Consider the following 26,149-nt stretch of genomic DNA (forward strand, 5'->3'; position numbering starts at 1 on the left):
ATTGCACGTTAACCGATGCAAGATGGTAAAGTTTTTATTGGCAGAATAATTTTTTTGCACACGTTGCACCCCGGAAATTAGCTGCCGCCGCGCAATCTCGTGTCAATGCCGACGTAAAAGCTCGCCCCGACATAGACGAACTGCAATGGTGCATTGCCAAAGAAGAAACGCGAATCCGCCGTTACGTGTCCTTGTTCTTTCCGCGGTAATGCACCCGGATAGTTTGTCTTTGTCAGGAAAAACCGTTTATTCTTGCATGTGTGGGTTATGATGATGCATGCCTTTGTACACCTTTATGGGACACTATAAATGCGGGAAATAAAAACACATGGTGAAAAATACTGTTTTTGTATCAAAAGCAAATATGCTAAAATTTTAGCTGTAAACTAGCTAAAATAGCTTCAGGAAAAAAATTTCACACGACTTTTATGTTTCATAAAAGTTTTTTTTTACAAGCACATTATTGAAATAGACTGAGAGTTAATAAAACTGCATAGTTTCTGAAAAAAAATATACATAGTCTTAATATATATACATATATAATATGTGTACATATGTGTGAAATTAATTTATGTGTGATTGATGTGTGATTAATTCTAATTTTTAAATACATTATATTCAGTTTACAAGATAACTTTTTATAAGTACAGTCGATCTTTTCGTGCAGTGAGACTTAAGTATGACATAAATGTTATCGTTCGAAATGCGTTCAATCTTTAATTTTTTCAATTTATAAATATTAGAAGCCAAAGAAGCTATTATAAGTTCATAGAATTGATTAACTCCGGTGATAAATAAATATCAATGACTAATTGAAACAATAAAAAAGCATAATATCTTTAATTATATATATATTTCAATTGATTTAACTCTTTCATAATCAAGAGATTAATTAAATTTTTGTAAACATATTACACACATATACACACTTTCAAACTGTAAGATAATAATATTTAACAAAATATACGAACGCCGAATTTCGTAGTGTATCGCGCACGCTGTTGTTTATATTCGTAACCTTGTTGTCATTCGCGCGGTGAGTTTCGAGATTCGAGTATTCAGGTAGCGGCGTCAGTCGTTTCGCGTACGTCGTATTGTTACCATTTGAAACGCGATCAATCCTCATTTCAATAGTTTATAGAATTGGTTAACTTCTGCGATAAATGTAATAATCACGACGATAGCTAAAGTAATATAATATCTTTAACTATTCTTTAATAATATGTATATATATTTCGCAACATTTACAGGTTGGAAATATATATATTATGTGTATATATGTACTTACAATATATCAATTTTCAATTATCTGGCGATCTCTATTGCATCTTAACTACTCATTAACTCAATTCACATATTATTTCGCGATATTAAGACGTAGCCAATATTATTTTTTTCGTAGTTTGCTGTCATTTAATATCACAGATATGATACAGATCAATTTTAAATCAAGTGACGTCATAACATCGTTACATCGTTTTATTAGTAAATAAATAAGACCATTATTAATTTTGTTAACAATAATATCGTGAGTGGCACGTTCATATAGCTGAATAATTCTCGAGTGCTGAGCGGATTTTTTCTCATATCAATATAATATGTATTACATATGATTAATTCGGATTCGACCGTTATGTAAAATATCGGACAATTGTGATAATGTTCTCGTGAGTGAGTGCTAAAGGAGCAGCAGAAAATCAATGAAAAAAAAGAAAGGAAGGCCTTAAGGCGATGATGGAGCAAATGCAAGGTGAGTGACTTATAATTAATTTAATTTATTATTTTTTACTTGTAAAATTCCATATTTATTTTTACCTCCACGATATATAGTGGTTTAATTTAAATTATTCCATATGTATAGTATATATGTATATAGATTTTTATCTTGAAATATTCAAAATATTTATAATAAAATATTTATATTAATTAATATTTTTAGAGATGTCCGTAAAATATTTTTAAACATTTAAAAATTATACTTATTTATTTTATTTGATTTATGCAAAAATGAGATTTCTATTTACTGCATTTTTATAAGAACTTATTTTATAAAAAATTATACATATATACGTACATATATATATTGCTTAAAAGAAATAATATTTTAATTTTAATTTTTTATAATATTTTATTTAGCAAATTTTAAGATATTCCATATCTATAGAATCGTTTATATATATTATTTATGTATCTATAGAATCGTTTCTATATACATATATATAGAATCATACATATATAACTTGCAAAAAAGAAGGCAATGACCGCACATCGAATGTTCTCTTAAGTTCTTTTCTCAAAAATAGTTCTTTTATCAAGCATCATTTTCCTTCTTCACCGATTTCGATTTTTATTCATGCATGTGACTGCCATTGTGTCTCGTTGATTCGATTTCGAAAATTCTCATATTCTCATTTTGTTCTGACGCTGACCGAAGCAATCGCAGCACGAATTGCGCGACAGCTCGCCTGATCCGTTGCGTTCGTTCGTTAATTGTCGCGGTAGCGAAGTTGGAAACAGCCGGGTACACGTAGTAGATGGCCGGAGCTTACCGCGCGTATCGCGTTTAATTGTGCTGCAGTTTTCCTGCGCGTTCTGTTCGCCTGCCACTATCCAGTGCAAAACATTGCACACGTGCGACGGATAAGAAAAATTGCGGGACAATACACGAATTCACTGCCTTCGAACGTCCGGAAGTCGCTCGATGGCTGTTCGATACTTGCAATTTCGCGTTCCGGCCGCATCCATTAAAAAATAATATCCATTAAATATAACGCAATGATATATTTTTTAATGTAGTAACAATTATATATTATATGATTAAAAAATAAATAAAAATAGAAAATGAATTATGAAACATAAAATGAATTGATTAAAAAATAATAAAAATATAATTTATTTTTTAAATATCTAGAAAGAATTAATATATCAATTATATATAATATATTAATTATATTAATTGTATAAAATAGAATTATATAAAGTTATAATGCACATGCATGCATCTAACAATATAAAAATATAAATAATCTAATTTATTTATGTTTTAAATAAAATATTTAATAGTAATTTTTTGTGTTATTTATATAAATTGTTATATTAATGATATTGAGCAGCAAGAAAAATTAATGTTTAAATACAATGTTTTAATATAATTTGAAGAGAATTGAAATAGTTCATCGTTTTTATTTTAATTTGTCTTAATTTAATTTCTGATATTACATTAGAATCATAATTTGGTTTAAAAAATTAATTCATTAAAGTATGTGTGAAACTATGGCGCATTATTTTATAAAAATATAATAAATTATAAATTATAAATTATTAAGAGATTTGGTATATTTTCTATATTTTTAATAATTTTATAATTCTTGATAATTAAAAAATATTAATTAAAAAATAATATAATTACCGCTGTATTACATGTAACGAAGACAAAACGTTAATTAATTTTGAAGAATTCTATTTATTCTCTATCAGTTTTCGTGTAATATTAAACATATTTTTGCATATTTTTTAAAGATTTTTTTTCAATCATTGCTAATGAATGAAACTTGCCAAAAAATTCATAAATATGAATCATTCTGAAATATAAGAAAATTGTTTTGTAAAGGGTAGAATTCTTCAAAATCAATTATCATCTCACTTAGACACATATTTGCCTTTGTTCGTAATTATTATATTTTAATGAATGTTTTTTTACTTCTAAAAAGATAGAACTTTTTCTAACTTACATGGAACTAGAAATCTTTGAGGATCTGATGAAAAATGATAAGAAAAATTTCGCAGAACAAAGTGATGCTTGGAATACTTGATGTTTCAGTTTCGTCTGACGAATTTTTTTTTGTTCTAATGGTCATTTGTTTAACTATCAAGAACTATGAATCTATTTAAAATTAAACCAATATTCTTAATTATTTAATTATGAATTTTTACAAAATGAGCTAACACGTCAACTTCACACGCACCATTAAAATTATTAATAAAATTAAGAGAAAAAGCTGCAGCTTTATTATAAATATTTCTGTACATTTTTAAATTTCTGTTTAATTTCTGAATTTCGAAAAGCAGCAGCGTACGTATAAATAAGGGACGCTTACCACGCATGTTTCACGTTAATAGCATGTGCGTATTTTCCCACCTACTATTTTTCATGCATAAAACTGGAACGCACTGCATACATGCGATATATAAAAAGAAAATATATGATTCGCGTATCAATTGAAATCAACCGTATTCGTGTCTAATTAAAAAACGACGTATTCTTTAAATAAATACTTCTGTATATCATCAACACTGCACAATATTTTATATAATACATAATCTAATAAGGTAAAAGTTAAACTAAATATAAGAATTCCACAATTTAAATTAACAATTTCTGCAAAGAGAAATTAAATTTTGGAAAATTTATCTGTGGTTGACAAGTCTATTATTTCCAACTATATGTCTTTTTCGTGCTTTATTCCTTTTATTCAAGCGTGAAATTTAAATTGTTCTCTAGTCTTTATGTCTCTTTCGTAGTCAATAGAAGATTTAAACATCATGGTTTCTAAAATATTAAAATCATATCAACTATTAAAAAAATGTAGCAAAATCGGACGAAACTTTAAAAATTAGCAATATTACTGTTATTTATGTATAAAGAAAAATATATACGCTTGACAAAAAAATATCTAATAGGAGGAGCAAGTAGAAAAAGTCTGTTTCTTATATCATTATTACATTTATTGAAACAGTATCCACGTCGATGGGTATTTTTACAATATAATATTCTATATCGCATTTTCGTGCGTTTTTCATCTTGTCCTTTTTTGATTCATGCTTAAGTTCTTCTATAACGTAATATATTATCGATTATGAATTGTATGTACAATGCAGTCTAATTTCTTATCTATATAATGTGCAACACTCTCCGTAAGTATGCGAATCGCGGATGTCGATTATCTAGTTCACAAATAGGTATCTCTCGATATTTTTCTGTTTGATCATTTTTTACGCGCAGGAATATTATCATTAAACCTTACAATTGAGCCGCATATTTTTTCGCTACGAAAAGTTACAACGCAAATCTTTCGAAAAACGATCGAAATATCGCAAATAAAATTTTTTTTATTGAATTAAGTTTTATTAAATATGTGCTTTACACACAGCAATCGCTCGATGTGTGAAGATACTTTTTTTTATTCATGAAATTCGACCTTTCAATTTATAAAAAAATGAAATTTTTCACTTTTCACTTGATCACTTTTTATATGATTGCACTCCAAATTAGTCTCTTCGCACTATAGTATGATACGCAGTTTTTGTTCAGAGTACATATCAATTTGGTAATTGAATTTGTTTATTTAGTTAATATATCAATATAAATTTTGATATAAATTATATAAAAAATGATAGCACCGCGATATTTTTTCTCCAGTTTTTCTGAAGTTTCAGAAGTGATGGATAATTTCCAATGATTGGTAGATCTTATCTTGTATTTTTTCGAGCTATGACGTTATAAAAAATCTATTCTAAAAATCGCATCTTAACATGTTAATTATTATGATATATTTCTTTACTCGTGTTACAATATTTTGTAATAAATCTACTATCTATTGATTTATCGCTATATCCTATATTACGTACACGGGATTATTTAATGATCAGATCTAGGGTCTTGCTTTCTCTCTCGTATTTTTTTCTTCTCGGAGAAGATGGTTTGAATTGGAAGAAATTAATTGAGCAAGTCATTAAAAGATACTTAACTATTATAGCTTAGATAATCAAAATTTAATTGATTTAGTAAAATAAATGGAGGAATGAATAATTAAGCATTTATTTTTAGCAATTTAACGGAAATATGCAATCAGGTTGACATTTAAAAAAAATAAAAAAAGACCGATTACTATATAATTTCATATTAATGAACAAAGTTATGATCAAGTTAATGAAAAGTGAAGTTTTAACAGTATGGAATTATGTCAATTATATGCAGACTTATAATTTACTTAAAATGCAACAACTAGTAAATCACCAGTATAATTTTCTTAAAAAGAAAAATTTAGACACTTAACAAATTAATAAATTTCCTCATACGGTAAATATATAAATAAATTGTATAAAAACATCTAAAGAGTTTTATATTTTTTAATCCAAATGCTTTGAATAGATTTTAATAGATGTTAACATATAATAAATTAATTCCGCGCAAATATAATGTAACAATATTTTGAAAAACTTAAATGAGCTCATAAAGGCAACTTTTTATTATTTTTGCAAGAGAAATTTTATTAAAAAATTTTATTAGTTGTGCAAAAGAAATTGTTTCTTTTATACTTACATTTTGATCTCTCGAATTATACTTTCCGTATATCGACGTAATATTATCATGATACATAATGCGAATACTTATTACTGATCTATTTAAATATATGTATGTACTTCATACTCTCTTATCTATACACGAGCTCCGTGTTTTTTAATATGCTTTAAAAATGTAATGTCCATTATCCATTGATATTCGATCGATATCAATTTGATTATATTTTGATTGATCGGAGAATTTATTTTTTGACGCGTTTTGATTTTCAAAAAAATTACTTTGATATTCTCGGAACTCGAAAAAATTATTGCAAATGAAATAATATATGATCGATGAATAAACACATCAAGAATAAACTGTGGTATTTTAATTATTGCGCGACAAAATAAGATACGCATCAATCATACGAGTCATTTATTAATATTTAAAATTTCTGCTACAATAAACAAACAGAAACATATCGAGAGTGAACCTATCTACTACCATTACTAAGACGATCAGTTTTCGTAATTCGCTCATTCTTTTATGAGATAACCGCGTATACTGTTAACATTCTCTTAATGTTGAAACAATTATTATTTGACAACAATCATATTTTTATAAATTCTTTGTAATAATATTTCATAAATTTTTAAGAATTAATTTTTGCTTGCGACGACGTCTTACGTCTTCGACTAAAAATGTTGGAACTAATTGTTTTAAAACGTAATGCGCGCGCGCATTAATCCTCTCTCTCTCATTTTTTTAAGATAAAAATTTTTTCGTATATTATATCTTCGCATATTACTTTTTCTTAAATATATTTTGAAGCAAAGATTAGGTTGTCACAAATTTTTCATAATGTTAAATATCTATTTGAAACGTAAATTCCATAAAAACTTTAATTTTAATAAACTTTAATTTCCATAAACAATTTTAATTGCATTAATTAATTAAAATTTTACCACGAGAATAAAATATTTTCTTATACAAATTTTCAATTTCTCATATAATGTTACCGTAAATTCAAATTTAATTTTGCGATAAATTATTCTTACCGTTATATTTAAAGTAATAACATTAGAAATGGCATCATATTTGCAAATCAAACACGATCTTAATATTGTTTTTTAGTAATATTATATTAATTTAACATAAATGTAAGTAAATTGAATCTGGGCAAAAATACATAAGCATGTATAAATCAAAAAGCCATTTCTAGCATGAATCGAGATTGAATTGTGCCTAAGAAGATAAGTTAGAAGATAAGTTAAAAGTTCCTTAAAAATTTTTACATTATGTACTAGAATTAATAAAAAATATATATACAATATGCCCAGATCAAACGCGCGACGGAAAATGATGGTTGGTCACGTGACGACTCTCGCACGTGCATTGTACTATACAACAAGGTCGCGGTAAATCCTATACGTTCATTAATTATTTTATGTACAAGAGAGCTTTAACTATCTGATAATTATTACGCAAGTAGTTGACAATCGTTAGATTATAAACTTTAATTTATGTAATAATTATCTCATAGCCATCGAACGGATCCAGCCATCGATACTCGATTTGAAAACGTTGGAAATCGCGACAGATCTTATTCTGTGTCGAGCACATTACGACTTTATCGATCGATGTGGAATATTCTCTACGAGGCCCTTATTAAATTAATTAAAATACAAATTCTAACTGCTCTCGCACGAGATGAGTAGTTTTTTTCATCACTATAGGGAATCCACGCATATTCGTTGAGCCACATGTCGATTTAATAAAAAGCACAAGTGCGAGAGACTTCTTCTGGCGTAAGATCAATCGCAGCGCCATTAATATGCAATCGAGGATGGTCTTCTGTGCACACTTTTCGCATTTAACACGACGATTTCATACAAAAGAAGGGACAGTCTAAGATAGGTTTTCGTATTAAAAACGTACGTGTTAAAAACGTAGATTGTCCGCCAATGCGCCCCTTACACAGAACTCTGGTCCGCTGCACATTGTCCGTATTGTTCTTTCATTCGTCACTTCCGAGCACTCGACGAATCGGATACGGGTAGCACGTAATAGCGACGAGTGAATTAAAAGCGATTTATCCGATTTTTCCGTTTCACGACCGTCGTTTTTTCGTTTTTTTCACGACCGCCACTCGTTTACTTTCGATATTGTCGCGACCGTCCCGACGCGTTTGACACTTCTTTTCTTTTTCTCTCTCGTTTAAGATGCGCGATTCACGACACGGCTGCTCACCTTAGCAGATTCGCGACTATGAGAGTGATGCTAGCGAGCAAAATAGTCGGGGCCACGCCGCAGCTACCGCCATGTTGCATCGCCGCTGGATGTTCACCTACAACAGAAATGTGCAAACCGTATCTTTAGACCAGCTCTGCCTTCAATTTCCCTACATTAATTATTTTGTTTTAATTTACGTTATTGAAAAGGGATATTTGCACTTTTCTGTATTTCTATTTTTTTTAAATCTTGATTTTTTGATTCGTATATTTATCTATTTTGATTTTATTTATCTATTTGATTTATCTATTTATATTTATCTATTTAATTATTTATTTGATTTTATAGATGGAATGACGCAATTTATTAAATGTTTCATTAAAAGATAATAATCGAGATATAATATTTAATAGAGAAGAAATCAATAAACGTGAATCTTAGCGCAAACTTTATTAATGTACTGTTATTTGTCACATTTACCTGCACCTAATAATGGATAGTTTGATAGTTGTTCATTGTGGGAGCAGTATATATAGAAAATTGGCAAAAGTTAAAGCAAATTTCTCTTATTATCCCAATAACTAATTTTAAATAAACTACGTCACAGACTCGTTACATTGAATATTATCTCAGGTAGGTGCATAACGCAAGAGTTTAATTGCGCAGCTCTAATTAGATTCGCAATGTAGGTTAATCGTTCGTATAACACGTTAAACGCTAAGCAGAAACTTTCCAGCCTAATGACAATCTCACAACCTAGGTTCTGCGTGAAATAACCGGAAAATCAGGAAAATGGGAAATGCAATAAAATAAATTCTTTATTTTTCCTCAGAAATGATTGCAAATAACATACAATAACAAATAACATGTACATTACAATAAGGAATGCGTTGATTGATTAATGATTCAATTACATTGGCTACATATTATCTTTTCATACATATTGTTACAAAATTTCTTAACAAGATGGTAATTGTTAGTTTTAATTATTCTTTATAAATGTTTCTTGCAATTTCCAAATATTTAATCTTTAATATAAATTGAAATGTATTTTATTATACATTTTTCATTGTTACTTTTACCTGCACATGTAGATTTCTAATTAAATTTATAAAGTTGACCAACTTTTATACGTTTCATTATAAGGTTCGGGGAAAAAAAAAGGAATAATGCGTTTGACGCAATGTTTGCCCAATGTGCGTTCTAGCAGGGTGTAAAACGTGCCATAGCACGAATTGCAAACGAAATATCGCTCTGTTCGGCAATAACTGCAACTACGGCAGGCACCGCATTCGGGGGCGAAACAGCAATTTCTCGCTTCATGGCGACGGCCTGCGATATCGCCGTTGCGCACAAAACACACACGCACACGTACGCACACTCACACGTACACGCACACACATTCAATGGCAATAAAGATAATCACGGGTCCGGCGGTAGGAACATAACGGCGGTCCCGCATCGTGGTAACCAGTCGCTTGCCGGTCCCGCCGGAAAGGCCGCAATTTACGAGCAAATTGAAAATCTCATTTGACGGAGTTATATAACCGTTATACCGCGTTTACCTGACCCGTTATCGAAAAATGACACCGGTCCGCGACACTCGAAACGTTGACGGCAGCACATCGGCGGGCACAGTCGACATGCGTAATTGCGTTAATGCGCAGATAGTACGTGGAACGGATAGCCCCGGGGTCGCCCCGTACGGGTTTATCGGGAAATAATTGAAATTTGCGGTCAATTTTGCAGAGTAATCAGCTGTGTTTGAAATAACGTCGATGGCCGATGCGCCGACCACCGCGACCGGGTGCGCCCCGTAAATTAATTATGCAGACGAACTGCGCCGCATTAATTTTCATCCGGCACCGGAAGCGGCCGATCCGCGGAGCGAGGCGCGTGCTCAGCCGGGCGTTTCCGGACAAAAGTGGATGCGATCGATGGTTTCGAGGGAGGAAAGTGCGCCGTGGTCGCGCGGGGGCGGACGGAGCGAGGGCCGAGCGTGGAAACCGTGAAAACGTCGAAGAAAGCTTGTTAAGTTCTGCAATTCGATTGCAGTACAAACGCGCGGTGTATACCTGGCGAGAGATCTAGTTGCCTAGTTGCCGAAGGGGTTTGTTGATTTTTGTAGCACTCCAACATGGGGCGCTTCGATTCGAAAACATTAATTTAATCAAGGGTTGAGAGGATAGTCCAGCGGTATTGTAAATTTATTGCGCTGTTGACCAGGATGCACACTGCGTCAGGGATAGAATGGAGCAAAATGAAAGTTGCGAAATATTGATGCAGTTTTTTTTCACTGAAAAATATTGTGCGGAAACAAAAATTACACTATATGAATAAAACGATGGCAGTACATTCATATAATAATTGTAATTATTCTTATAATTATTTCACTCCGAGGTATCATTTTTTATAATTTCTTAATATTTCAGTCTGAATATTCTCTGTTAATTACGTATAAAATTAAAATTCTGTTTCAGTAAAATTTTCTTAAAATTTAACAAAGGATAAAATTTTGTTACACATTGAGAACATTAAAGTGTAAATGAAAAAAAAGTTAATTGTAATTATATACCGCAAATATTATTACGTAAATTTGAACGTTATTTTGTAATTCCATCATTTGGTATATATTTCACAACTACATGTACACATTTCATTTTCGTGAGAAAATCCCCAATAATTGAGACATTTTATGAAAATCTATAAATATTTATTATAGTATATAAATCTCTCTACTTTGGGTACACGGCAGGATGTGCGAAAGTTGTCAATTTCGAACAGCTGCAACGAATTTCGCGAGATGCGCGTGCCGGGACAGCAAGCTCGCAATGATTGACAGCTTGGATTGGTGAACTTGCCGAACAAGATATTACATGTGTTATCGCAAGCGCACTGTGTCGGCTGACAATAGATCAAAAACGGGAGTATATGCGTGCGGTGCCGAGTACTTGCGACTCCAATATACGAACCTGTCAAACTTTATGACGGGGGATTTCGATACTTGATGAATGAACGCACATCGTCTCTTTCGAATGTCACATTTCAGGAGCCTGGCTTTCTGTCAACTTGCGTCGCGAATACGTGAGCGTTTATTAATGTGAAATTTGTTGGTCGTGCAAACACAATTTAGAAGTTGCCCCGGCAAATTTTGCTATTCCTAAGTCTTTTTATTAAATAGATTTTTTTTTCAAAAATGACACAATAGAATGAAAAAGATAATGCGCGGAATTTTTTAATTCTATGTCTGTAAAAACCTAGAGATTTGTCAAATCCAATTTCTGTTCTTCGTAATAATAGATGCAAAATGTTAAAAAGGAGAAATTTGAAATATAAAATAAGAAAATGAGGTTTAAAGTAAATATGAGGTACTCAACTAAATGTATAAATAAAGTTTAAGTCTTAAACAAGATATGTATATCCTTAAATAACACGTAGGTATATATAACATATAGAAATTTACATTTCTGTAGCAGAAATAATTTATTTACTTTACAAGTAAAATACAGGGCACAGTAAAAAATTTTGTGTTAAATTTAACATATTTCACATGTCCCAATTTATCCACTCTAATTTTAATGTTAATTTAACAGAAGGCAAGTATGTAGATAAATAACACAAGTAATATGTTTAAAAATTAACACAAAAGTGTAACATTTAAACGTTATCTGGAAATAAAGTTTATGTTAAATTAACATATTTATAATGTTAACTTTAATTAAAAGAAAATGTTATTCTTACATTTTTATGATAAATAACAGAAGAGATATGTCGATTTAACATATGGAAACTGTTATAGAGAGAAAAATAACACAACTTATCTGTTCATTTTAACATATAACATATTTCATCAAAAATTCGTGCATTTACATATTAATTGTGTTGTTTTAACTCTTAGAAACGGTGAATATTAACTCAACGCAGAAATGTCAAAATAACGCAACGATAATATGTTACATTAACATAAGAGTATGTTAAAAATTTAACACAAAAATTTTTACACGAGAAAATTTTAACAGAAATACAAAATGTTTTTTACCGTGGGAGATTAGAGAGAAAGAGAAAGAGAGAGAGTATCTTGTACATTAATTTAATATAATAAATAAATAGTTAATTATCATAATAAATAAATGAAAAAGCTAAGTAATCATAATAATGTATCAGATAATTATACTCTAATTAAAAGGATTGTAATATATTTCAAATATGTACCTTTATGCATGCGATAGATAGTGACATTGAAATGGATTATCAACCATTATATAATGTCCATTTATAATATTTCGCTTGCAAAATACAAAAACTGAATGCATATGCGAGTAAATTTATTAAATCATTGACGTATAAATGTGCATCTATCAAAGTAATGGTTTGCAGATTTATATTGAGCAGAGTTTTATTTTAAGCTTGACAGACAGAAACTAATATTACAGCATTTCATCAAATGTTGTAATTTATTACTATGACTTATCACTTATATGAGATACCAATATCTTTATAAATATAATATATATCATTTATTTAAGTTATTTTGGATTAGGTCTAGAATCTAAAAAAAAAATCTTAAATTTAAATATGAAAAATATTATTGATTGTATGTGTTATAAAAAGAAAACTTTACTTATCGTTCCATATGTTTATGAAATTAATATGCAATTATTTATAAATATATCTGTGTTTTTTTCAATTTAAAAATATTTTGATATCAATTTAAAAAAGAAAAATCAACATTATTTTTTGAGATTCTTATTAAAACAAAACTTTGAGATAAATTTAATGATTATATGTTAATAAATTATATAACTTTTAGTTTTTTTTTCTTAATGATGTTTTATGTTTCTAAATAATATATTATATACTTCAACATTATATATCTGTTTGAAAATCAATCATTACTAAAATGAAAATGTTGGATTCAGCGAAATACGAGACTCAATATAGGTAGTTGTATATTTAATCGAATAAACTCGTACGAGAAACTAGACACCACGAATTTTTTCCAGATACCTCTAAAACGAATATCATGCAAATCGGTTGCAGTTAATCGAAAATAAGCGGTCAGCCGCGAGCTCTGATCGAATTGCGTGATATAGTGGACGTGGAAAATACGGCATTACAAGAATACCGACATGGAAATGTTTATACGCCAATGCTTGGAGATTTTTTTCGCATGCGATGGCTCTTGAGTGTGCGTATGCACGCGACGTTTATCGAAAAGCGTGCACATGATGCAGCAACTCAACTTGACTCGACTTGACTCGCTTCTCCGCCGAGTCGCAAAGAAAAAATGGAGCCACGGAGAGAAGGAGAGAAAAATTCGACCATATCGAGATGATATATCGAATCGCATGACGCAAGAAAGATTTTACGTTCATAATTTAATTCAATAAAAAAAGAAAATAAAAATGATTTCATTGATGATCAAATGATTTATTCCATTAAATATTGTAGATTAATTTTGCGATGCATTAAAGATTACCAAAAAGCTAGATAAAATGTTGCAATTTAATATTTCTACAGTTTAGATAATTCGCTTGCATAAGTGAATTATATTGTAGTATGGTGCGTGCAAATTGTCGAGAACTTGCCTCTGACTTTGTTTATCGAGCGAGAGTCTCGAATGGTTTGCAAGCAGCATATCGTGTTTGCTGAATAGAAACTAATTGATCTTTATAAAGTAGTAAACTCTCAGTTTAAATGTCATGCAATTCGATGTACATGTAATTTAATTTGCGTCGTATTATCTTGTCGCTCTCTCTCTCTTTCTCCCTCTCTCTCTATCTCTCTCTCTGTCTCTCTCTCATTCAGAATTTGTGAAATAAATGAATAAATGTACGAAACCAATGAATAAAAAGGAACTGACTTCATGAGATATGTCTAAGCATGAATATAAAATTATATTTATTTGTCACGATAAAATTCGTCATATAAATGCAACGCATTTGCATTTGTTGAAAATTTAGCAACTTATCGCATCGTGTGGGAAGCGGCTTGGTAGATAATTCTCATGATATATGAAGGTTCTCTCCAGTGTCGGGTTATCTGAATATTTTAACCGCGAATAGTCAGACGTTTCCATCGCGATATGTCATTAAGCAGCCCTGAGTATCCGAATATCCGGATATCCTACCGCCGGGTACGTCGCGAGGCGAGGGATGATGGACTGCCGGATAAGTCCGCATCATAAAAAAAAATCGCTTACCATTCAGCACGTGGACCATTACGCTCGCTGGGTTTGCGTTGCTGGGGATGCAGGTGTAATTTCCGCTGTCGGTCAATCTGGCCTGTGTCACCAGTAGTCTGCTCGTCGTACCGGTGTCCGTTTTCTCCGTCTCCAGGGAAACACCGCCCCTGCGGTGAACACTGAATTATCGCAGATACTTTGACGTCGTTCTCATCTCACACACATCGCTACTTTGTGATTAGTTCTCTCTGCAGAGAGAAGACGCAGCTTACAGCGCGAAATGTCAACAACAAGTGAGATCGTAACACAAATAGTAACGTGATTGCGCGCAGTTAAACGTTCGTCAACGTTTGATCCGACGAGAGCGTGACAGAAATGAAAAGTTTATTCGCATCAGATGTCTTCTCTGTTAAACTGATGTATAAAACTGATGTACGTTAAAAATGCGATTACAAACGCATCGCGAAAAGTAAAATCTGTCAAATGTCTATGATAATTTCATTGAGTAATATCGTGACACTTTTTGACAGTACAAGTGACACATCTCATTATCGCTGCAGAGAGAAAAAAATGGCAGAGGATAATTTCTCTTTTAGAGCATCATCTGTAGATTAATCCGAACAAAATTGCCGGATAAAAATTGTTTGCTTCTTCGATTTTCCACGATACTTGTTTTGAAATTGATGGGCTTGAAAAGGATTAAAGATGAGATACTCCAACGCTTTCAGTTTGATCGACGATATACCGTAAAGTAGCGAAAAATCAACCGAAGCTTTCCCTCTTGTTTGTTGAAGTGAGAAAACGCGCGAAACATCACTAAAATCTCGTCTGATTGTGTGATAGTAGCGGTAACATCCACGATCGAACAGGAACATGTATGTGTATAAATGCGAATATGTGTGTGTGTAAAGAAAGAGGAGGGTTGCGGAGGAGCGAAACTGAGAACTCGAGTCTCGCGGCTTGTACCTGGGACTGTCGAAATCCACCACGGCACCTCCGTGATGCCACGAAACGCTGCTGGGAGGCGTACTTCGTACATTAACTTCACACGTGAGGCTTATCGTGCTACCCTTCTTCACGTAGACGTCTTCCGGTCCCAGGATTGTTGCCTGAGCAGCTGCAACATACGTTGGAAACCGTACGCTTAAATATTCCGCATCCGTATCCACGTGTATCCGCGCTAATTGATGGTTCGGAATTGGGAACGAACTCTTTGTCTTTATTGATATCAAATTCATTGCTGGCACAATTTATAATAAAATTGTGTGGGAACTATTTTTCGGTTTGTTTCACTATGTGCTTGGTGTTTCTTTAGGCAATGTGCGTGAGTGTAATAACGATAACTCATGCTCAATATGAATGAGACTATCAAAATGGCGATAAAATTAATATCATATTTTCTATATTACTAGAGTTTATTGAAAAATTTATTGTTTGCCATGTTGTTATATAAAAGGCTGAAAATTTTTCTACAGTAATTTCTCGTTTCTCGCTTGCAGATTTATATTTTTGACACGAAAATACAATGTCATTTGTATATATTACAAAAACTTTATTATTAAGTCTATATTATTACCAAAGAAATTTATGCATTTATAAATTTATTATATTTTATAAGATAATCTAATCTAATATTTTATAGTATAATCTCTCTTCTTTTCCACTTTATATGTATAAAGATATAAATATTGAACAGAAAGATGCAAATACATACATACATATTAACATGATTAACACACTATCTCAATATATATTATAGCGGAAAGAAAATAATATAATTCTGCATTGACATCAATTTGACTAGATTATTATATTTGGATAAAAAAAGTATTCTGTTAATAAATATTAATATATTATTTCCATCTTTGAAGTATTAAAGTTACCATATATTGCGAGTTTGAAAATATTGCCAATTAAACGACGCGTTTTCACATAATAAATTTTTAACTTTAAAAATTTTGTTTCTTTAAGGTATAGTCGATAACATGTCTATTTAAACTTATGGAATAAGCAAAATTAAATTTTTTGACTTTAATAAATTAATATATTTCTAGAAAAAATTATAATATAAATTAATTTCTAAAAATATATACACATATAAACTAATTTAATATAGCAATATAGGATTATAATAGGATTGTAATATTCTAGATTCTAAAATCTAGAATATAGAAGCGTCAATTTCTTTTTAAATGCATTATTAAAATCATATTGAAATTTGTCAATAACGACTGTAGGCTAACAAGACTGTTTGTGATTATGCTAACAATACTTACTTCCTACTCAAATCTTTTCTCAGCAATTATTTTAGAAAATATAAGAAAAACACATATTAATGGCATGCAAAGTCTCGAAAAATTTATCTAAGAATAACTATAAATTTTCTAAATTATGGAAGAATGCAATTTTATTTATTCGAAATATAACATTTCGCATCGATAAACTCTATCATTAACAGCTATAAATAAGTTGAGGCCATTCAATTATTACTCAAGAGAGATTTTATGTTCGAGTTTTTACCTTTTCAGAAACACTCGGTTGTCGAACGGCTCGCCAAACGTTTCACGCGTGGTATATTTACGACTTGCAATATTGCAGAGGATAATTAGCACGTGTTAACGTCTCTCTCTCAGCCATATCCTCCAAAAAAGAAGGTATTTATTGACAGTTTCGGACGTTTCACGTAACAATGTCTAAACAAAAAGTACTCTCCATTTGTCCCTTCTCATGCTACGACCTCAACTCATTGCCGAACAAAACCTATCGGGTTTAACCGGTTTTTTTTTGTGCTATATACAGAAAAAGATCCATGCACTGTTATCACACGCAACTAAATATTGCAAATATAAAATTTCTAGCTGCTAGCAAATTTAACAGCTTGGAAAAGGAGTCTGCTCTTGCGTGAGTCTAACCTGAGTTGAACGTCCGGTGAATGGCGTTCGGTGTGGTGGTGGCAGGGACAGGGGCACTTTCTGGAATGGGAGGACAGAAAAGATATCGAGTTAATCGATTTCGTCGAGATCTATTGTTTCGGGGCTGAGAATTGAACTAACGTCGAAAGCACTACCGATATATATGAACCGCGTATACCTGCGAAGTTTCGAACAGAAAAAAAGTTTCGTTGCTAACGAAATTGCAATTTATTGCATTCTATTTTCTTTTCTTTTTTATTACCTATTTTCTTTTCTCTTTTTTCTACGTACGTGTGTCGTTATTACGAAGTTTTGGCGATTTCCAGTTTAATGTTTCGAAGACTTCTGTCTAGTATAATGGAATTTAATTTATAATTTTAATAAATAATTATAATTTTCATTAATCCTACAATTTTAATTAATCCTGTTTAAGGTCTTTTGAAGAATTTAAATGATAACCAAATTGATATTAGATTGGGATTGATGAGTAAATATCTGCTTTAAATTCACAGATATTTATATAACAGATCCTACTTTTTATTTATAGATTTTGCGTTGAAAACGCATTAAGTTCTTTTTTAATGAAAAGAATTCTAATCGTCGAGATATTTCCTTATTTATGCAAGTATCGTATATATACATATATATAGATATGTATTTATGTATTAAAAGACGAAATCGATGCGGTGCGCTGGTAATCAAAGTGACTGCAATGTTATGCGATTACTCGATTAGAGAAGATGCAACAAAACTAATCGATACTTTAGGATATTTTTCACGTAACAGACATGCAAGCGAAAGCATTAATCACTTTAGTCATGCTGGTGCGTAATCGAATATCCAGCAGTGTCTTTCCTGATCAATCAGGTGATGGACACTTACGAAAGCGTTCAGGTATTCCTTCATCTATCGTAAATTACGCAAAATATTTACAGCGGCAGAAAGTCATTACGGAATCTAATTTAACCCTTTCATAGTTTCTCGCTTGATTTAATCGAAGCAAATATTGTAAAATTTAACGTGAGATTTAAAATATTTTAATACACTGCAATAATATATTTGTTTCAAAAATATGTATTCAGAATTATAAAATGTATATAATGTGTAATATAATATATATGCGCATATGTGTGTATGATAATTGAAATATTAAAATACATATTAAAATTTATATACATTTAGAATACATTAATATTTTTAAAATTGATTATTATCTATTTTACAGAGAGAAAGAGAGAGAGAGAGAGAAAAGAGAGAGAGAAAAGAGAAAGAGAGAAAGTATGTGCGTGTGTGTATCATTTTTTTCGTCATAAAACTTCGAAAATTTGAAAATTCATACATGTTTATATTTATTATTTTAGTTTATTTCTTTTATTAATTAAACGATCCATGAAAGGGTTATCTGATAGATGTCTAGAAACTTTACGACCTTGATTTTACCTTCCACTTTTAACATGAAGGCTAAGTTCATTTTGGGCTCGGTGTTAACCTGGCATTCGTAAACCCCGGCGTCTCGCGGTTGGACGTAATTGATCTTCAGCGTCCATTCGTCGGATGGTTCGGGGTGCTTAACGGAAAATCTTGCGTCTCCTGTGTAAGCGTGGATCGATGACGTCAGAATATGCAAATCCCTCTTACGTATCCAGGAGACCTGCAACCAAAGTGAATGCCCGATTAGACTCCATCCTCCCGAAATCCGACCATCGATTTGCTGATCCGAATAATTGATATGATTATCCAAATGTTGCACGTCTGTTTTCCTGAGGGAATATTATTCGTATTGCAAAAGTGCAAAACATTAACGATCGCAATGAATTATATTTACACATCGGTGAAGAGCTTCAAAATATTCAAGAAAAATTATTAGTGAAATATTATTAGCATATTTACAAGTTCGATGAAAAATAAATTCAAAAGCTGCATAAATAAATGTTAATCCTTCGATAACGAGCAATTTGAGTCGTACTTTGATTTATTTATCATCGACGTATGGTTCCGACAACGAACGAGCTAAGCTCCGCTGACCTAAATAGTAATTTACATTATTAATCCGATTTTTCTGCCAACTGAAATATTTATTGAAAAATAGAATTGAGGAAAAAATGAACGCGCCAATATGCAGTTATTTATTTGCTTTCATAATAAAAGCGACCTAACGTTTTGTTGCCTCGAGCTTTTGCTGCCATTCAATTTTAAACCAGAATATTGCTCTACTAGATATTTCCGAAACATATGTTTTTAGATCAAAATACAGTGATTACACAGGAACAATCGGATCTGATCGACCTTAATTCATCAAATAATAGCAATCAGCCGATAGCGCAATTAATCGACTCCAGATTAATCGGTATCCGACTATCCATTTATTTGATCAATTATGTCAGCCGTCATTAACCCCGAATACTGCCGCCTCATTTGCTTTAAAAAGCAATGCTCGCTTTTGGTCGTTTCAGCTGTCATTCTCTATTGTCGGCGGAAATATTTCGAATTCAACAATAACTTCCGTGGTCGCGCAAGCGTGTAATGCATCGACGATCAGTTCAGTCGGCCATTGTTACAACGCTTCCTGCACAAACAAACGTAATATGTAACGTTTTGTCCACATAAAAGTTAAATATTGTCACTTCACGTTGCAAATAAATATTACGTTTTATCGATGTCGTCATCAATTGTTGATCGAATAAACACGTTGTGATAAGTGAATTATCGTTTCGGCATACATCAAAATTTGTAATCTGAAAACGTCGCAACTTGCCACATACACGTTTGTAATTTTAACGTTACAAGCAAGATATTGCATTATGTGGTATACAGCTTCAGCTGTTAAGTATGATTTTAACTTTTCTGATTATTTTCGATTTGCAATTGACACGTCATAATCGCGGCTGTGTCAAAAGACACATTTTCATGCATGCAAATCTTTTGCGCATATTATCCGTCCTGCTAAAAACTCTACTATTTTCTTAGAATTATTCTAATGTAATAAATTATAATAGAGATTTATAACAGAAGTATGCAAAAAAATAATCTTTAATAATAATTTAATAACTGTTTTTTACGTTATATTTCCAAAAAAGTAAGATTTTATCATAATTCAATAACTATTTTTCATATTATTAGATATTTCCACGATTTTTAGAGTTGCGATAAAAATAATATAATATATATTCATTTTTTTAAATTTGACGATTTAATACTAGCTTACATATTTTAATATTTAGACTACTTTTTCGATAAAAATTGGGTTTCTTTCGAAATTGAGTCATTGCCATTTCGTGCATTAATTCTGGCCAGACGCCATAAATTTATCTCGTTTCAAAAGTCTGATCTTCTAAACTTTTCATCTATTTGTCTCAATTTTCCTTATTCCCGATGTCTCCTGGCGATTTGTCTTTCTTTGATCTTTTCTTTTTCTTCGTATCAAATAGAAAAGAATTATTATATAGATTGCAGGCTTGCTTCAATTTTCATTTTCTTCAATCGCAAATTGCGCAATGTTTCTCTTAAAGAGGTGCTCTATATAAGTTGGAAATAAAGCAAGAAATTCACCTACTCGAGGGAAATCTCTCTAGGTGATCGCGGTGAAGCATTCTCTCGAATTGCTCGAATTGCTCGAATTTCTCGAATGCCTCGAGCCGATACGACATCGGTATCATTTAATCGATGACGATGGCGCACGTATAACGACCGGATTGGAAAAACGCATTAAGTCTCCCCGCACTCACAAGGGTGGCGTACGAGATGGCCGTTAAAGGTTGTCTCCGAGCCACCCCAACAATTATAGAAGTACGTGCCTCCGATGGGTGCACCTACAAGGCATCCTCGGCGTCCCTTCCGACTCGCTATCGGAGGTGGTACGTCTAACCCTAGCAACGGGGGGATCGTTAAACGTATGTTCTTCCCGGGAAGAGGACGCTCTCACCCCTCTCATTAATTATTCGCCATCGCATCCTTCCCGCAACCACCTCGGATCTAGAATGACATGATCCTTTCGTATGGAACGCTCGATGGACGAAGTTCTAGATATTAAACGGATTGATAACGTTGATTTTCTAATCCGAAAAGTTATATTTATCGAATTTAATTCATTTTCTTGTTCTGTTAAATCATTGGAACATTTTTTGTTTTCATTCACTCATTATTTTCATTCTGCTGAGCCTTGAATAATTACTTCACAATGTAAAGAAGCAGAGGGCTCAACTTTTTTTTTAAATTCTGTAGCTCGTGACAGTTATAGTCTGAAAACTGTTTTTTAAAAGTGGTCTGTAACTCGTGACAATAGCGGTTTTTCAAAGTTGCGTCCATGAAATGTTTGACATACTCGTTACGCTCTAACATATTTATTTTTTATGGTAACGCTGTAGGCGTTTCCATGCGATTTTGAGCATCCTCCTTTTATTTGTTTATTAATATTTTCGATAATTGAATAATATTTTTGGTGTATTCAATATTTATTGTTAAAATTATAATAAAAAAAATCAATATGTTAAAATTATAATAAAAATCAATACGAGAATAATTGACAATTTTTAGAAAATATTAAATTAGAAATTACAAACTACATCTTGCTTAATTGGTGCATCAAATTCTGACATTTCCAAACTTAAACAATGTCTAAATGTGGCAAAATTATCAAAGATTGATAGTAATTGCGGAAGCTAATTTTTCCGGAAGATTAGGAGCTCGGAGAAGAAGAAATAGAAATTTAATATAAATTATAAATACGGTTGCTTCCTTCCTTTTATCATTTATGTATCTCTCTTCTTCATCCGCGATTATAGTTTCGCGTCTTTTATATATGTATATAGCACACTCCCACCGGAGAAAATTAAATATCCTTTAGCTTCTACGTTTTGCCTCTTGGGTCAGAAACCTTCATAATTTAGCCACGAAAATTTTATAGTTCCGAACTCTTAACTAGCCACTGAGATTACGAGAACAGGAATGTTACGTGCTCGACGCGTTATCGTGTCACTTTATTACAGCGATAGTAAGATAAATAAATGGGTTACATTTGATGCATTGCTCGCGTTACTTACAATCGTAGTGTTATTTGTAATGATGTTTAAATAAGTGTATAAAAACTCATTCTTCTTGACGACAACTCTTGGATAAATTTAATTTAAGAATAATAATAAATAATTAATTTAATAAAACTAAATTAAAATGGTTAAACACATGTCTTTTGAAATATATGTATAAATTTATATTATATCCATTTTATCATAATTTGATCAAAATTTAATTATAATATTCTGTAAATGTAACTTTGAAACAAACATCTTATTTCTAATCATTTTATCGTTGAAATTGAACTATTTGAGATTGTATTAAAATCTTTGTGACATATATATTTCTAAAAATAATCAATACAATATATAACAAGATAGCTAAATTTGTTGCATAGTTTCCAAGCACAAGAAATACGCTCTTTCTGCCAACAACGAGAAATTACGAGGGAACAAAGGATCGTAATGTGGCGCCACTCTTAGAAATCAACGCGTCTCTGACGTACGAATAGTGAAATGAAACGAAAGAGCAGCATCCTTCTCGGACTGCTCTTCCCTTGGCTTTTGCTCGTCTCGTCTTGCATCCCGCAGGAATATCCGAGAGAAGAGAGAAACATAGAAATAGAGAATATGTATGTATGTGTGTGTATGTGTATGTATGTAGGTTTACGACGAACCGAATGGTACATAAAACATTTCTAAGCACAATTTGCCAGGCGGTAAGCGAGCTTTCAATGCCTTTTGCCTGTCCGAAGATTTAGTATTTTCTGCTTAGGTCAACCCGAAAACAGACTGGAAAAGCTCTTTGTGTGGTTATATGATGAGACGTGTCATTCAGCGATCTCCATTTCCTTTTAATTTAATTCGTGATCAGAACAGATAGAATGAATTCTAAATACATACAATTACTGGGGAGAGCGCGTGAAATTGGGTGAAAATTACACTGCAATTTAGCGTAAGATGGAAACTAGCCATTTCTTAGAAATATCACTTCATTTTGAATAAAAGTTGATCTATTTATTTATATCACTTCGTCAATAATAAAATGACTGATGTTTGCTGAAAACGACATTCCAAGTGTGGATTGCAATTTATAAATAACGTTCATCATTATTATGCGAAGAAGTTTCCCCAGAAAGCTTATGATTCTTTTCCATTTTTTATCCTTTTTAATATATAAATGTTACATAAATTCTGACACTTTTACACTGTGAAAATTCCATCAATTCAAGCTCAAGTTTTCGCAACCATTCACTGTAATCTGATGATATAAAAGGTTTTCCGTGTGGATATGTCGCGTGACAATTTCAATGTATCGTACGAATTCCAGATAAATTCTATTTACGTCTTGAGTCTTGATATACAAGTAGTCGCACTTTTGCACAAGTCAGTCGACATGTTGTGTCACAGCTCGGGTTCTTATTTCTTTTTCTAGTTTTTTTTTTTTCGAGTTTTCGTGGGATCTCGGGACGCAGTCAGACATGTCGATCAATTTAACCAAGACAGTTTGTATCCGGTCGGTTTTGTCTCAAGCGTGAACTAACAGACAATATCGACTGATGCGAGTGAAATAAAAGAGGCGAAAACAAAAATTTAGCTGCTTGAGAGCTTTGACACGATCCATTTACTCGTCAATTTTTAATACGGTGCTGACACTTTCGTTGTCAAAAATTCTTTTATACATGTTATTTCATATATAACATCGAGAAAATAATGTAGAGATAAATCTTACAATTCTCTTAAACCGAAATGACATACGTATAAAAAATAAATATTAAATATATAATCTTTTAAATATATATATATATATATATATATATATATATATATATATATATATATATATCAGCATTTATTTTTTTAATATAGAAATTTATATACTATCTTATCAACATGTTATATTTAAATATACGCAATAAAGATATACACAAAAATATATTAATATGAAAGAAATAGAGAAAAAAATATTATTTTATTTTCTTAAAAAGTTATTTAAAAAATCAATGAATATTTATACACATATTATGTTTATAGTAATCTGCTGAAATGCGGGAATGCTTCTAATTAATATTAATACTTGATATTACGTTATAATATAGATTGTAGATCATCGTTAATAATATTGCATCTCTTTATTCGACAGATCCAAATTGCAAACGCGTATCAACTGCACGTAAATATATCGAGAAGCTCTAGAACATTAGCAAAATCCATCCGACCAAAACTGCAAACCCACATTGATCGCCATTACGACGCACTCGCAAAATTGTCAGACAGTCCGCACTGCGCGAATCATTTCACACGCGTAGCAACATCGGCGAGAGACACGCAGCACGATTATTTTATCGCGCGATAGTCGATACGGTGAGCGATAGAAATTGGAGGTACCAATTAGCAAGAGGTATCAATTTAATGGCCGCTCGGCATCGTTCGTCATTGCTGTTACTGCGGTGAAATGCGTCCGACATGGGTTGATTATCGTCGCCGTCGTTATCGTCGTCATTACTTGAATACCCTATCGGCCGCTTCAACCCCCGCTTGCTCCTCTCTCATTTCCCTCGATCCGTTCTCTTTCTCTCGCATATCTGTCCGATTTTGACAGCTGTCTCTCTCTCTCTCTTTTTCCCTTTCTCTTTCTCGTTAATCGATGAGAAGAGCATGCGAATAATATTAACTCATGATAATAAATTAACTGCATTTTATGTGCAAATAAATTGACGCATTATTATGACATCTTGTTTGCGTAATGTCTTGTAACTAATTTTATCAATGATTTTAATGTTGAATTTTCAACAAGAATTTGTATATTTTCGCGGGTTGTTGAACAGAATGCATGACCGACAGCATGTTAATTTTACAAAATGGGGTTTGTAATTGACATTTTGTGAAGGCATGGTCGATCAGCTGATAGACAATTTCAGTCATGTTATTATTTGACATGGGAGTCGAGATAAATTATACAGTTTAACAGAGGCATTATATGTGGGAAGAGAAATACTGCTCAAGCTTCTATCGTGTAGAAAATGATTATTAAAATGTTTAAAAATTTAATGTCATGATATTAGTATTTTCATAAACGCGAAATTTTTTTGTAGAGATCTCGAGTAAAAAAGCGTCATTCAAACGGGCCGTCAAGACGAGGCGAGACTAATGCCGGACAATTGGATGGATTTTCAGAGAACTGTCGGAAGACACTTAGGTGTGGCATGAATCCAAATTCTCGCAAAATCTCACTAAAAGGAGGCAGAGAATGGCTGATGCCGAGGCAAACGGCGTTTCTCATTTAACGAAGTGGCTCCAGGCGGCTTGTTCGCTCGCTATCTACTGTACCATTCGATTATCAACACTGAAATAAAAAAAACGCAAGAGAGACGCAAATAAAAAGAAAAAACTAAAACGAAGAAATCTTAGATTAGATGTGAAAAAGGAATCGCGATGACCATGAAAGAAGATATACGAGGAGTTGAAAAGCGCGGTTTTGGTAAAACATGAACACAAGAGCGAGAGGGACAACTTTAACGAAGCTGTG

General features: G+C 31.9%; 1 protein-coding gene across 5 annotated transcripts in view; it reads right to left on the bottom strand.

Moving 5' to 3' along the window:
- The window catches only part of LOC145969911 (protein borderless), a 218,603-nt gene that overhangs the window by 8,984 nt on the left and 183,470 nt on the right, over positions 1 to 26,149 (bottom strand). The window contains exons 4-8 of one of the 5 annotated variants that reach the window (XM_083096240.1): positions 19,052 to 19,262; positions 17,612 to 17,671; positions 15,666 to 15,816; positions 14,718 to 14,866; positions 4,735 to 8,630 (exon numbers count right to left, since the gene is read on the bottom strand). In XM_083096240.1, coding sequence (XP_082952366.1) covers positions 8,530 to 8,630; positions 14,718 to 14,866; positions 15,666 to 15,816; positions 17,612 to 17,671; positions 19,052 to 19,262 — 672 coding nt within the window. In that variant the 3' untranslated portion in view covers positions 4,735 to 8,529. Of the gene's footprint in view, positions 1 to 4,734; positions 8,631 to 14,717; positions 14,879 to 15,665; positions 15,817 to 17,611; positions 17,672 to 19,051; positions 19,263 to 26,149 lie in introns of those variants that run through there. The other 4 variants (XM_083096239.1, XM_083096242.1, XM_083096243.1 and 1 more) reach the window with 4 other exon arrangements.

Source organism: Camponotus vicinus, unplaced genomic scaffold (assembly GCF_025532165.1).
Source record: "Camponotus vicinus isolate PSW18456_S1 unplaced genomic scaffold, iyCamVici1.0 SCAF_4, whole genome shotgun sequence".
Lineage (NCBI taxonomy): Eukaryota > Metazoa > Arthropoda > Insecta > Hymenoptera > Formicidae > Camponotus > Camponotus vicinus.